This window comes from Dama dama, chromosome 3, assembly GCF_033118175.1.
Source record: "Dama dama isolate Ldn47 chromosome 3, ASM3311817v1, whole genome shotgun sequence".
NCBI classification, from domain to species: Eukaryota; Metazoa; Chordata; class Mammalia; order Artiodactyla; family Cervidae; genus Dama; species Dama dama.
The window spans coordinates 43,219,289-43,233,147 of NC_083683.1; the positions used below are offsets into that span (position 1 = coordinate 43,219,289).

Genomic DNA, 13,859 nt, shown 5'->3' on the forward strand with positions numbered 1-13,859 from the left:
AGATATATGAATGATTGTTATAGTCTTCTTGTGGATTTCAATTTTTTATTTATTTATTTTTAAATATTTTATTATTTGACTGCATCCAGTAAGATGAGATGGTTGGATGGCATCACCAACTCCATGGACATGAGTTTGAGCAAGCTCCAGGAGTTGGTGATGGACAGGGAAGCCTGGCGTGCTGCAGTCCATGGGGTCGCAAAGAGTTGAACACGACTAGGCGACTGAACTGAACTGAACTGAGTCTTAGTTGCAAAACGGGGGACTTTTCATTGCTTGGGCTTAGTTGCTCCTCAGCATGTGGAATCTTAGTTCCCCAACCAAGACCAGCGATTGAACTTGAGTCCCCTGCATCGCAAGGTGGATTCTTAACCACTGGACCACTAGGGACGTCCCTCAATTGTTTTTACACTTGATCTTAGCCAAAAGGCTGAGAAGCGATCCCTCAATTGTTTTTGTATTTAATAAATTTATTTTTAATTGGAGGATAATTTTTTACAATATTGTGTCAGTTTCTGCCATACATCAACATGAACCAGCCATAGGCATACATATATCCCTTCCCTCTTGAACCTCCCTCCCACCTCCCACCCCATCCCACCCCTGTAGGTTATCACAGAGCACCTGGTTTGTGCTCTGTCTCAGCAAATTCCCACTGGTTATCTATCTATTATCTATTACATGGTAATGTATGTGTTTTAATGTTACTCCTTACCCCACTCTGTCCACAAGTCTGTTCTCTACGTCTGCCCTGCAGATAGGTTCGTCAGTACCATCCCCTCAATTGTTTTTAAAAAGAGGAAAATACGGTATACTTTAATAAATAAAAAAACAAGTTGGAGAACAGCATTAATGGTATGATTCATTTTTATTAAAAAAATTAAATATATGCCCTAGACTACAAACATTTGACACTGGTATGAAGGGGGGCATAAGGCAGCCTATCATTTTTTATATGTCTATATGTAATTTGTAATATATTTATATATCAATATATGTATTTTAACACGTGGACATGTATTTACATTCACATATTTACATTAAATATATCTGTATTTGCCTTTGACTCTTTTACAATTAGCGCATATTTATTGTTAAAAAATCACTAAAGTGAATGTGACATAATTTGGATGACATTAGGCCTGATCCCAAGCATGACAAACTTTCACTTGTCTTTTAATTCTATTCTGTGGTTCTGTGGGGAAGTGGTGGCAAAAAATAATAAACGGACAGGGAGAACCACAGGATTGGGGTTAGGGGAAGAGTGTATTGGGAAGTGGAACCCAGACCCAGTGGAAGGATCATGGCCATCAGCTGGGAGCAGCCCTCTCCCCTGCCTGAGCAGGGGCTGAATTTCCAGGAAGAGGTCACTCTCCAGCCTCAGAACTCAGTACTGTCTTCATGCCCCAGTCCTCCTGCCTTCTTGTTCATTGGCTCCTGGTTCCTTGGGCTGTTTCTGTTCTCAGGATTACTTAAAAGCTCCAAATAAAATAATTATATATCCAGCTGGATGGAAAGGCAGAAAATCAGGAAATTCTCTTAGGGAAAAATGGTGGTGTATATCAAATCTGACACCAAGCTGACCTTCCCACTTGAGGAAGAGGAAATGAGTTCAAGTGGAACACACTGACACCCTCCTCAGCTACTCACACACCCCAAAGCAGAAGGCCTCTCAGATAGCCTGATCCTGCTCTCTGGGCCAGGACCAAGCATAAACACTGCTGGGAATCACCCAACCACAGGGATGCGTTGGAAAGTTGTTCACCCCCTTACAGCCCCATCCACTCATTCTCACACCCAAATCTGGGTAGGCTCAGCTGGACTGAAAAAGTTAAAAAATAAAATATGAAAGCAAACACTTAGTAGTACTTACACTGGAGGCCAATTGCTGTTCCAAGCGCTTAATTTAACCCTCACAAGCACCCTCAGGGTAGATACTATACCATCATCCCCATTTTATAGATGAGGAAACTGAGGCACAAATGTGAACCCAGACAGTTGGGCTCTGGCTCTAAGCTCTTCACCAGTTAGTTCCCTGCACTGCCTCTCAGCAAGGCATCATGAGCACTGCTTGGCAGGCACCGTGCACCTGGTGAATCAATCCCTCATTTGCCTCATATGGGCAAATATCCAGATGTGGGCCAGGTAGCCATGGCTAAGTGCTCCCACTCTCATGCCTTTCTCCAGGGACAGGGCTTGGGAGAAAGGAGCAGGGCTAGAGGGGGAAAGTCAAGTAGGTGAAGGCCCAGGGGAGAGAGTCAGTACATGCCATAGAAGGGGCACTGGGTGGGCAGCAGGAGGCAAGTTTTAGCCTTGGCTTTGCTACATGCCCTTTAAGTGGATTTTCCTCTCGGATAAAAAAAAAACTTTCACCAGCACCTAGGAATACAATGCATGGTATATAGTAGGTACTCAATGAAATGTTTGGAGAAGGCAATAGCACCCCACTCCAGTACTCTTGCCTGGAAAATCCCATGGATGGAGGAGCCTGGTAGGCTGCGGTCCATGGGGTCGCTAAGTCGGACACGACTGAGTGACTTCACTTTCACTTTTTACTTTCATGCGTTGGAGAAGGAAATGGCAACCCACTCCAGTGTTCTGACCTGGACATTCCCAGGGACGGGGGAACCTGGTGGGCTGCCGTCTATGGGGTCGCACAGAGTCGGACAAGACTGAAGCGATTTAGCAGCAGTAGCAGCAATAAAATGTTTACAGCTAAATGGACAATCTTAGATACCTGCCAGCTTGTCACACCCAATGAGTCTGCCAGGAAGAACCCTCCCCACTCTATCATCTACCAGCTCCTTTGAAGAGAACTCAGCAGGGACAAAGCTGAAGGAACTTCACTAGTCTGTCTCCTCTACCTCCCTATTTCCTTTTCACTCAGGAACATGCTGCCCACCTCATGCTTCCATCAGTAAATACTCTCATTCAAAACAACAAATCATTAACTAACCTCTGGATTCCAGTCTAATAGACTTCCCAAACGGGCTACTCTTGAAAAGCCTGAAAAAAAAAAAAAAGAAAAGCCCGAAGTTAGTTAGCCTGTCTCCTCTCCATTTACTGAGCACAGCCATGGGCCAAGCACCCACTTGTGTGTATATATGGGGGAGACAAGGGCATATAAGACACAATTTCTTCCTGTCCTCAAGGATGGAGAGTCTACAAATAACTATAAAATACAGGCAGAAAGGGGAAGTGGAGTTATTGCAACAGACTCTGGTTTAGACTTAAGATGGGGGAAGGAAAAGATATCTGCTTCTTTCATACTTAACCTCAGCGTATATTCCCTGCAGCTGGGTGGGGGAATGTGTTTTTTCCTTCTCTGAGCAGGGACCTGAGACCACTACTCTTCCCTCCCCTTGGCCTCACCCCGCAGGGACCCATCCATCAGCATTCCTCCCTCAGTGGGTGATGCTATCTCCCCACACAGGTTTGGACTTGCAGGTCCTGGAAAGTTTTGCTTCTTCCTGTCTGGGAATTCGTCTGGGACCCAAGGAAAGGTCATCAACCTCTTTTCTAGGACAGGTAGGGCCCTCAAGCCCACCTTAAGCACATTCCAGGACACACCCTGAGCAGAGCCTCCCTCCATCCCCACCCTGCTTAACTGCTGGCTCTGCTCCCTCTGAGAAGCCCAGGTTTGGGTGGGAGGAGGAAAGGCAGATACAATCAGAGGTGAGGCAGGGAGGGGCTCACAGAACTAGAGTTCCTGGTACTGGTACTATTTCCTGCCCTGATGGCTCCCTCACCCTCACTCACTCAGGGTGGGGAAGAATCTGGTACAGACAAGATCATGGTCTGTCAGCCATTCACTGCTCTCTCCTCTGCAGCCCTTCACTTGGGTTTCATGCAAGCATACAGGCCCTGATGGGACCAGGTGATGTGGACAAGGGGTGCATTTGTGGCCAGAGAGGCAGAAGGCAAGCGGCATGCATGTGCTGAGCTGCAAGCCTATTCATGCAGCAAGCCTCTGGATTTGCCACAAGGGGTGGTCACAGAAGCAGCTTGAGCCCCTGGAATCTTTGCTCAGGGGCTTGGACATCCACTCCATAGGCTCCAGAGATTGTCTCACCCTGGATGTGGAGTAAGGTTTTTGCTTGGCAAATGGGGAGGGTGCCTGTCCCCAGGGTAACAAGATATGGAGGACCTCGGTGCCTCAGGCTTTTCCCACCCATTTTTGTTGAAAGGCAATTCCACAGCTCTCAGTTTAAGGTGGAGGCAGTCTTAGAGAGGGCTTCCCTGGTGGCTCAGTAGTAAAGAATCTGCTTGCCAATGCAGGAGATGCGGGTTCAATCGCTGGGTCAGGAAGATCCCATGGAGAGGGCAATGGCAACCCACTTCAGTATTCTTACCTGGCAAATCCCATGGACAGAGGAGCCTGGTGGGCTACAGTCCATGGGGTCACAAAGAGTCAGACACAACTTAGCGACTAAACAAGTCTTAGTGAAGCTAGAAAAACGTTCCACTGGTAAACCCACCTCTCCTCACAACCTCCAGGTGCCCCCTTATAAGAACTCCTGAGGTGGGTACAGGTGAGGATGAGTAAATGAGATCAATGATCAATTAAAATTGTTTATTTTAAAGTGGAAAGGGGGAAGGGAGTGACACAGAGGCAACTTTTGGCATCTTCTTTCCAGGCCATCACCCCATGTGCTTCCCAACCCAAAGCACTGGCACGAGGAGTCCCCGGACAGGCTGAGGGGCCAGAGAGCCACAAGGTCACAGAGAGATCTGTTCAGTCCTGGAGAGGTGGGGTTCAAGGGTCCATCCCAGCTCCCTGGTCCTGGAACAGGGTCAGAGCTCAGGAGTGTAGGGCTCCCCAGTGGGTGAGGGCACCCGCAGCTCAGCATCATGCCTGACCACGGTGAAGAGTCCCACCACCGCCAGCAGAGCCATCACCATGACGGCGGAGCAGATGCTGAACATATTCCGAGTGCCCGTTTTGCGATCGCTGTCATGGAGGACCAGGAGCCCCAGGCAGGCCAGTAAATGCAGGGGCACCCGGAACCAGTTGAGGACACCAGCTTGCTCAGTCTCAGGGATCACCTTTCTCCGCAGGAAGCTCATGCTGGGGAAGTACAGTCCACAGGCCAATTCGATAAGGAGGAAGGCTATGAAAGATTCCACTGGACTCTCCTGGCCTGGGCTGGTAGAGAAAGTCAACATGAAGAGGGAGAAGACGACGATGAGGACAGCGAGGGAGAGTAGATGCATGGGCTGAAGGTGGTACCTCTTGGAGGTAGCGATGCGGTACAGGGAAGAGCCGAGCAGGCTGGCTGCCATGAAGCTGGAGAAGATGATGCCCAGCGGAGCCCCATGTGGGTCCAGCACAGGCGTCCAGAGGAAGACAAAGATGAAGATGACACTCTCAAACAGGGCCTGGATGGTGCCTAGCAGCAGCACACGACGGTCCGACAGGAGGCAGCGCAGGCCCCCAGCACAGGTCCTAGAGAAGGCACGCTGCCGATCATAGTTCTCTCCCCAGTTACGAAGGGCCAAGGCCCCAGCCAGAGCCAAGAGAGGGATGGCGGCCACAAAGGGGGCTACAGGCCCCAGGCCCATCCAGCAGGCCACAGCCTCAGCTGCCACACCTGCCGCTACAGCCAGCACATGGTTCCAGAAGGCAGCTCGGGCAAAGGTAGCCGGGATCCACTCGGCGGGGAAGTCATGCCGTTCCAGGTGCTCATGGATATACCAGGCCTCAAAGGCTGAGAAGAGCAGGGCTGTAGACAACCCACCTAGTGCTCGGCCCACCAGCAGCACAAAGTAGTCCCGAGAGAGTTTGGTTAAGCAGCAGAGAGAGTAAGTGAGGGAGAAGAGGACACAAGATTTCTTGCGACCCAACCAATCCACCAGGGAGGAAGCCACCAGTCCAAAGAGGACGGTGGAGGCAAGGCCGCAGACATAGAGGATGGCAATCTGTGCCTCCAGGAAGTGGTAATGCTGATAGAGTTTGTAGAGGTAGGGGGCCTGGAGCCAGTCAGCTGCCAGGGCCAGGAAGTAGACCTGATAGAAGTCCAGTTGAAACCGAAGGAAAGAGGGATTGCTGCAGGCCCTTCCAGAGGGCTTAGCCCGGCATCTTGACAGCTCCAACCCCAGGCAGGAGGCCAGGAGGACCACAAAAGCAAGGTAAGCAGTCACCAGCATGGCCGGCCCCCGGACGACCTGGGAAGAGAAAGGGGCTTCAGAGTCACATCCATTGCCCCGGTAGCGCTGTCAAGGGGCTGCCTGTCTAAGCAGAAGGCGGATCCACCCAACCCCCCTGCCAACAGCACTCCCCCAACCCCTCGATTCCACTCCCCCAGAGCTCAGACCGGAGGGACCAGTTGGGTGGGTGGTAGGAGTGGCAGGCCAGAGCGGTCTCCAAGGACACTGTGGGGCAGGGAGTGGTGTGAGAGGAGAGAAGGCTGAGCCTTCGCCCCGCCCTTGCCTGGCATAGCACAGAGGGAGTACCTAGTCCCAGCCCCGCAAGTTCAGGGGCTGCTGCCCTCCCCGACAACAGCGTTTACACACTGTACTTCCTTCTGTTACCTCCCATCCTCTTTGGGGAGCCTGTTTTTGCCCTCGAGGTCTCGTCATCTGTCCCAGGCATCCCTACCACCAGCGCAGGCCTCTCGAGTTGCTTCAGGTCACGCGCGTGCATCTCAGATTTCCCCCTCTTTCGGATCAGGGCACCCCCGCCGGCGCCCCTAGCCCCCGCCACACACGCTCGCGCCTTGCCCAGACCCTGGTCTCACCTGCTGCCCCGGTCTGCGGGGACGCTCCGGACACGTCCGGCTCCAGGCCGCCCGGCCGCCCTTCCCGCTCTACCTCCAGCTCTGGCTCCGGCTCGGGTTCCACCAGCGCGCCCGCCCCTCACAGCCTGCTTCCGGGAGCCAGCCGGGGAGGCCTCTGGCCGCCGCCATGATGGCCCCATCACGTGACGGGGGCGCGGCGTTCAAACCCCGCCCCTGCTCCACCTCTAGCCGCGACTCGGTGACAACCTCCGGACGCCGGCGGGGCCCAGACTGGAGGCGGTGGTAGTCGCGGTTTCTGCTCCTGGTTCACTCCCATCCGTGGCCTTCCCGTGACACTCGCTTCTTCGACTCCCGGATACCTACCGAGCCCCCTGGAAATAAAGACCCGTTTTCAGTCTTCCTCGTAACCCAGTGTCGTGGGTTTCGGAGCGCTGCTGTGCCTAAGACAATGCCAGGAGTTCCGCAGAATCGGGGGTTTGATCTTCTTAAGGAACATTGTCTCCCTAAGCCGAGACTGGCTTCTCGATTTTCTCTTCTCCCACAATAGTGACTTCCTGGCCTGAAGTCAGTATGTCTCAGACACCTGAGGGAGGCAGTGTGGTGTAAAGGACTTGGACTTGGCTTGCAGACCGCTAAGGCTCAAATCCCACCCCTGTCATTTACCAGCTGTGTCGCCTCGGGCAAGCCATATGACTTCTCAGTGTCCCAGTTTCTTGGTCTGCATCATAGAAGAGCAGCGCCCAACTGAAAAAGGCTAAAGTTCAGTGGCGGTCAAGAGTTAAGAACTTCAGCCTTGGAGGTGGACGCCCACCCTCTGCTACTTACCAGCTGTGGTATCTGGGAAAGGTTATTTAACCTCTTTCCAGCTTTAGTATTGTCTCCTCAGAACCCTCCAATGGGGAACTTCCCTGGTGGTCCAGTGGCTAAAACTCCTCCTTCTGATGCAAGGGGCCTGGGTTCCATCCCTGGTCAGGAAACTAGATCCCACATGGTGAAAGGAAGATCCCACCTGCCATAATTAAGACTCAAGGAAGCCAAATAAGTAAATAAATATTTTAAAACAAAGAAACAAAAAAAAACACCCTCCAATGGCTTCTTATCTCACTAAGCGAAAAAGCCAGAATCATAATAGCCTACAAAATCCTTTGTCCTCTTTTCCACTGCCACTTCTCTGACCTCATCTCTTACTATATTCCCTCCTGTGCCTTCTACTCCATCTACACCGGCTATCACTAGGGCCTTTGCACACTGTGCCCTGTGAAGGTCTGGTTCTCCCAGATATCCACATAGTTCCCTCCTTCAGCTCCTACAATTCTCTGTTCAAGTGTCATCTTATCAGAGAGGCCGTCCTTGCTCATACTGTTTGAAAAGGCAGCACCACCTCTGCCACAGTAACCTACCTGCTTCCCTTCCAACCCTCTATTCTCCTTTGCTGCCTTTTCTTCATAGCACTTAATACTATCTGGCATACTGTATATTTCACTTACTGTTTCTTCTCCCTACAAATTTCTGCTTTGTTCACTTCTATTTCCAGTACTTGAAACATTGAATGGTACATAAAAGGCATTCCATAAATATCAGATGAATAAATAAATTAGTAAGATAATACATGTAAATTATTCTAAAAAAGTGCTGGTCTTTATTAGCTGGTAACTTATCAGTTTTTTTTTTAAGATTATTTATTTATTTTTGGCTGGACTGAGTCTTTATTGTTGCATGGGCTTTCTCTAGTTGCAGCCAGTGGGGTGGGGACTACTCTAGTTGTGGTGTGAGGGTCTCTTTTTGCAGAGCATGGGCTCTAGGGCACGTGGGGTTCAGTAGTTGTGGCATGTGGGCTTATTTGCCCCTTGGCATATGGAATCTTCCCAGACCGGGGATTGAACCTGTGTACCCTGCATTGGCTTGTGGATTCTTTAACCACTGGACCACCAGGGAAGTCCATCAGTTATTATGTGTTATATCTAAGCTCTGTTTTAGGAAGTCCTGGGCCAACTGCTATAGATGAACTGTTTAACTGTCACAACAACTCGTTAGGTAGGTACTTCAGAATTGGAAAGGTTAAGTAACACGACAGGACTCACATGGTAAGAGGTAGAGTCAGAACCGGGACCCAGATCTTCCCAATTCCACACTCGTGATTTCTGAGAAGATGAAATGTGTTCACTCACTTGCACAGGTGATTAGTAAGTGTTGGTTTTCTTTATACTAAAGAAGGGTGGGAGAGTCTGGAATTATATCTTGAGAAATACTTTCTTATGATAAACAGCTGAGATTTATATTCCACAACTTCCAAAGTGCCTTTATCCCTAACTGACAAACTTCTAGAGAACAGAAAAGGGTATCGGTCCCCATGCTTCGTCTAGAAGCACAAAGCTCAAAAATCATGATTTCCCAAGGTCACTCAGTGAGTGAGGGCATGGGGGAATCCGAATGCCCTCCATCCTGGTCCTGGACTGAAAATCCTTCATCTCCTGACATCCAGTCTCTCAGTTCCTGGTGATCTTTTCTTTGAGGAAGGAGGTCACCCTGAATGATAGCAGGGAGTGGGACAGGATGGCCTTACATGCCTTGTCTTCTGTTTTCCAGGATGGAGGCCAGTGCTCTCCATTACTGAGTTGCATTTTTGTCAGAAGCACCTAAGAAAGACTTCGGGAAGGTTACATTATTTTGGATTATTTTTATCATAGGACTTACTCAAAATACGTTTTCTCTTTAAGGTTCCCCTGGCCCCTCAGAGCTGTGAAGCACAGCTGAGAAAGATCCTTTACATGGGACATGTGCCAGCAGAGCCGCAGAGGACTAGAGGGGATAGAGAATCTCCTGGGAGGGCAAATCCACCTCTACGACCCACTTCTAGTAGAGGGCTAGGAGGACCAGGGTCTGTATGTGGGGAGTTACAGGGGAAGTCTGGCTTTCAGAGCAGGCAGGGAGGATGCTCTGGGAATTACTAGGAACCATGCTTACAAGAACAGCATCATTTAAAACTTTTATTATGAAAATGTTCAAATATACTTAAAGGTAGAGAGGTTCTATGAAACCTTATATACTTAATTTAACAATATTGATTTTTGTCCCTTTGTTCCTTCTCCTCCTTTCTTTTTTTATTTGCCAAAATACTTAAATACATCGCTTCATTCCATGCTTCAGTATGCATCTCTAGGAAATCAGGACCTTTTCTTACATAACCTCAAGGCCATTTTCACATTTAACGAAATCAACACTTATTCCTTGGCATTGTAAGTACTCAGTTCATAATTAAATGTTTTCAACAGTCTAAAAATGTCTTTTTACAACTGGGGGGTCCCCATCAGGAATCTAACAAGGTCCACTTATTCTATGTAGTAGCTATCTTTGTACGCCCCCTCTCATTGACCCTCCTGTTCAGCCATTGACTAGTCGAAGAAACCAGGTCAGATTTCCTTTAGAATGTCCCACATTCTGGATATTTTGTTTTACTTCCTTGTTGTGCCATTTAATTTGTTCTCCACCCCCTATATTTCCTATTAAATGGAGGTTAGCCGTAGGGTTTGATTAGAATCATGTTCAGTTTTTTTGTTTGTTCCTTTGTTTGGCAAGAGTCCTTCACAGGTGGTGCTGAGTGCTTCAGATTGCATCATACCAGGAGGTACAGGCTATGTGGTTGTGCCCTTTTTAGTGATGCTAAGATTCATCAGTGGGGTCAGGTAGTTACAGCTTCAATACTCCATTGTAAAGTTCTGCATCAACCACCATCCTTAGCTTCATCCATTGAAGAGTCTTGCTCTGATCAATTATTTCATTAGGGTTTGCAAAACGGTGATTTTCCTAATTCCATTTTTCTTCTACATTAGCTGGAGTTCTTCTGTAAAAAAGAAATTTTCTTCACCACTTAGAGCTATCTGACCACCCTGAAATATAGTTTACGCAGGACAGGTAGCATAAATGCATAATTCTTTTTCTTTTTAGTTGCCAATTTTCAGAATATGAAGATTGGAAAGAAAAAAGGTTTGGACTTAGAGCTGAGTAAGGATAAGATGGCCTGGACAGTGGGCAGGGGACAAAGGGACTGTTTGGTAGCTATGTCCAGCCCTTGCTCACTCCAGGACATGGGCTGTTTGGGGGACAATGGAAGACTTGGTGTCCTGGCCCTTGGACAGCAATGAGATGGGTATGACGTAGGCCTGTGTGCAGGACGCTGTGGGACCCAGAGAGATGGGGAGAGACAGACAGAAAGCCAGAGACTGGGGAGGCAGAAGAGAGAGGAATTGAAAAACAGAAGAACAGAATTGGGAAACAGAATTGGACCCAGAAAGACAGGAACAAAGACAGAGAGACAAAGAAGGGAAATAGAAATGGAAAAGATCTAGAATGACTTGCTCCCAGAAGCAGAATAGGACAGAAAAGGAGAGAAATAGGAGGTGAGTCAAAAGACCAAGGAAAAGATCTTAATTTATCTACTTAAAAAATAATTGTAACATATAGTGGAACTATATGTAACTTTGTCCTGTTTTTTTAAAAAAAGACCAAGGAAGAAAACAAACATGAAGATACAAAATGAGACAGGGAAAGGGGAAATAAAAAGACATGTATGTTAAGTAGATTTTAAATTAGATGGGGAAAAGAAGGGACAGAGTGGGAGAAACCAGATGTAAAGATACAAGTTAGGTGGAGATAGAGTGTCCAGGTGATAGAAAAAAGGAAACAGAAGTGGAGAGAGTGGTATAGAAAGCTAGAAGAAAGGATAAGCAGAAGGGTATACAGAGATAGAAAGGAAAGAACAAAGGGTCCCAGAGAAGGAGGCAGAGAAAGAGAAGACTGAAGCAGATCAGTGTCAGATAACTTGGAGAATATGATGGGATGCTTAGGGGCTCCCAGCTTAAGATCCAATCCCAGGCAGATACCAGCATCTATTAGCTCCATCTTCCTCTTTGTGGCTTCTCCAACTCCCCAGCCCCACTCCCAGTGATAGGGGACTATGACTAGCTACTTGTGGATGGAATCATTGGGAACCTGAGTCAAGGGATCCCAGCTTCCATCACCCCTTGCCAGATAAGCGTGAATGTAACAGATAGGATTATTGCTGGAAGATTGAGGTCATGAGGCTGGGCAAGCCCTTAGAGATTTGAAAGATAAGACATCCAGGTGGAGAGCACCAGGTTCCTAGAAGTAAAGGACCATAAAGGATGTCATGATATCTTAGGGGAGGGAGGAACCAAGAATCCTCTGTTCAGCCTCTTCTTCCGGTCCAAGAGCCACTGCCCTTCCTCCAGGCTCATGATGAGAGGTAAAGGGTTCAGAGACTCTTGGGTTATTCAGGGATATGGGTGAAGGTCCACAGGGCAGAAAAAGTGATCCCTGGATGAAGACGCCATCTTATCCACGCAAGAGAAGATGAGCCAAGAAGGGTCTCCTGGGGAGGTCAACTAGAGGGGGAAATTGTCAACTTGCTCACCTTCAGGGACCACAGGAAAGGCCCTGAGAAGAACATTTTCCATTGCAGAAGTTGCAGAAGAGGAGGTTCTGGAACCAGTGAGAGCGTATCTAGAAACTAGCTTCAAAACAGATGCCTGGCTCTCACTCCCAGGACTGAGGAGGAGGCCGGGGGGCTCTGAGCAGCCTGCCCTACTCCCTGCCTGGGAGAGGGTCCAGCTGATCTTCTGCCTGCAGAAGTGCTCCAGGAGATGGGCACTCTCCCAGGGGGCAACCACCCCCTAGACAATCAGACAGTGCCGAGAGGTGCGCTGTCCCCTAAAGCAGCAGCTGCAGCGGCCAGGGGAGCCTGGAGGACCCCAGGCAGCCCCTCGACCACAGCCACAGCCGTCACTGCAGCCCAAGCAGGAGCTGGAACAGGTGGCTCGACCCCTGGAGCAAGGGTACATGGGGCAGGGAGAGGGGCGGCAGCAGGCCAGGGGCTGGCCAGAGCACTGGCTGCAGGCACTGTGGGGGTAAGTCAAGGGAGGACAGGCGGGGCAGGGGGGGCAGGAGCAGGTGCAGGGTGGGCCCGGGAGGCCGGGACAGGAGGGGCAGGGAGCCGTGTAGGAAGGATAGGCGGAGCAGCAGGCGGGAAGGGGACAGGCTGGGCAGGGGCCGGCACAGGCAGAGGGCAGGCAGGACGGACAAGGGGAGGCAGCTGGTGGGCAGTGTCCAGAGGGTGCAGGTGGCTGTTGATGGCTGGCTTTCTTGTTCCGAGGCCCCAGACGTAGGCCCAGAGAGAAGTCCATTCAGCGCGGCGGGGAGCGGCCAGGCCGGGGGTTGGGTGAAGGGGAGGGGAGGGGTGGGGTCAGAGGGGGAACTCTGGGGAGCAGGGGTGGGGGCAGGATTAAACCTAAGACGCTGCTGAGCCGCTCTGAGCCGGCAGGAGCTCAGACCTCCCCAGCTAGCCCTCCCCTTCCCTGCTTGCCGGCTCCCCTCCCCTCCACAGAGAACCTTCCGTGGGCACCGGATTAGACCAAGTCCTCTAACCGTGATGTGCACTCTTCACGCCTCTGTCCTTTGTTTACTCTTCCTTCTGCTTGGAGTGCCCTTTCTCTTTTGTCCACCTGGCAAGATCTTTTTCGTCTCTGAAGACTTCCCCTTTATTCACTCAAAAAGTATTTCTTGAGCTCCGGGCACCTGACACCTGCCCATCACTCTCCAGCCCTGATGGCCAGAATGACTGCTTCAGGCTTCCAAACAGTCCCCAGAGGAGACACAGGGCAACAGCACAAGCAGATGCTCTGAGACTCTGCCTGGGATGTTGGTGGGAGCTGGCGGGGCTGGGGGAGCCCTAGGTTCTGGGAGTTTCCACACAGGGCAAGTCCCAGGTGTGGGGGGGAGCAGGGGGAGGAGGGCCTGGCTGCCTCTGGGAGCCTGACAAGCAGCCTGGACAATTATTATTGGAGGACCCGTCATGCAGCAGGTACTGGTCATGTTACAGAGCAAGACAGTGAGGTTTCCTCTTATGGAGTGGCCTTTAAAGTGAGGGGCGGGGCTGGGTGGGGACAAAAAGCAAACAGGTAAACAAATAAATACTTTAGCTTGTCTCGGAGCATGGAATGGCTGTGAAAAAAACCCCAGAATGATGTGATACAGAGTGACTCAGAGAGGTGGATCCTTCAGAAGGAGCAGCTAGACGGCCACCACACAGTCAGCTCCAAGGGTCCT

At 50.0% G+C, this 13,859-nt stretch overlaps 2 protein-coding genes across 3 annotated transcripts; both read right to left on the minus strand.

The window, feature by feature from the left end:
* Nucleotides 1–4,559: 4,559 nt before the first annotated feature.
* Nucleotides 4,560–6,932, minus strand: MFSD5 (major facilitator superfamily domain containing 5). Of its 2 annotated transcripts, XM_061126992.1 has the most exons (3): nt 6,738–6,932; nt 5,231–6,165; nt 4,560–5,146 (listed from the first exon to the last, which is right to left on the minus strand). In XM_061126992.1, exons 2-3 carry the CDS (start codon nt 6,145–6,147, stop codon nt 4,795–4,797), a joined length of 1,269 nt encoding a protein of 422 aa, XP_060982975.1. In that variant the 5' UTR covers nt 6,148–6,165; nt 6,738–6,932; the 3' UTR covers nt 4,560–4,794. The 2 variants fall into 2 exon arrangements, with proteins under 2 accessions (XP_060982975.1, XP_060982966.1); XM_061126983.1 differs by having other exon boundaries at nt 4,560–6,165; nt 6,738–6,931.
* A 5,495-nt stretch (nt 6,933–12,427) lies between these two features.
* On the minus strand, nt 12,428–12,937 carry LOC133041616 (keratin-associated protein 5-5). Its single transcript, XM_061122460.1, has one exon. It carries the CDS (start codon nt 12,935–12,937, stop codon nt 12,428–12,430), a length of 510 nt encoding a protein of 169 aa, XP_060978443.1.
* Nucleotides 12,938–13,859: the final 922 nt, after the last annotated feature.

Coding starts and splice junctions, on each gene's coding strand:
- MFSD5 (XM_061126983.1), bottom strand. CDS start 6,147: ATGCTGGTGACTGCTTACCTTGCTTTTGTGGTCCTCCTGGCCTCCTGC.
- LOC133041616 (XM_061122460.1), bottom strand. CDS start 12,937: ATGGACTTCTCTCTGGGCCTACGTCTGGGGCCTCGGAACAAGAAAGCC.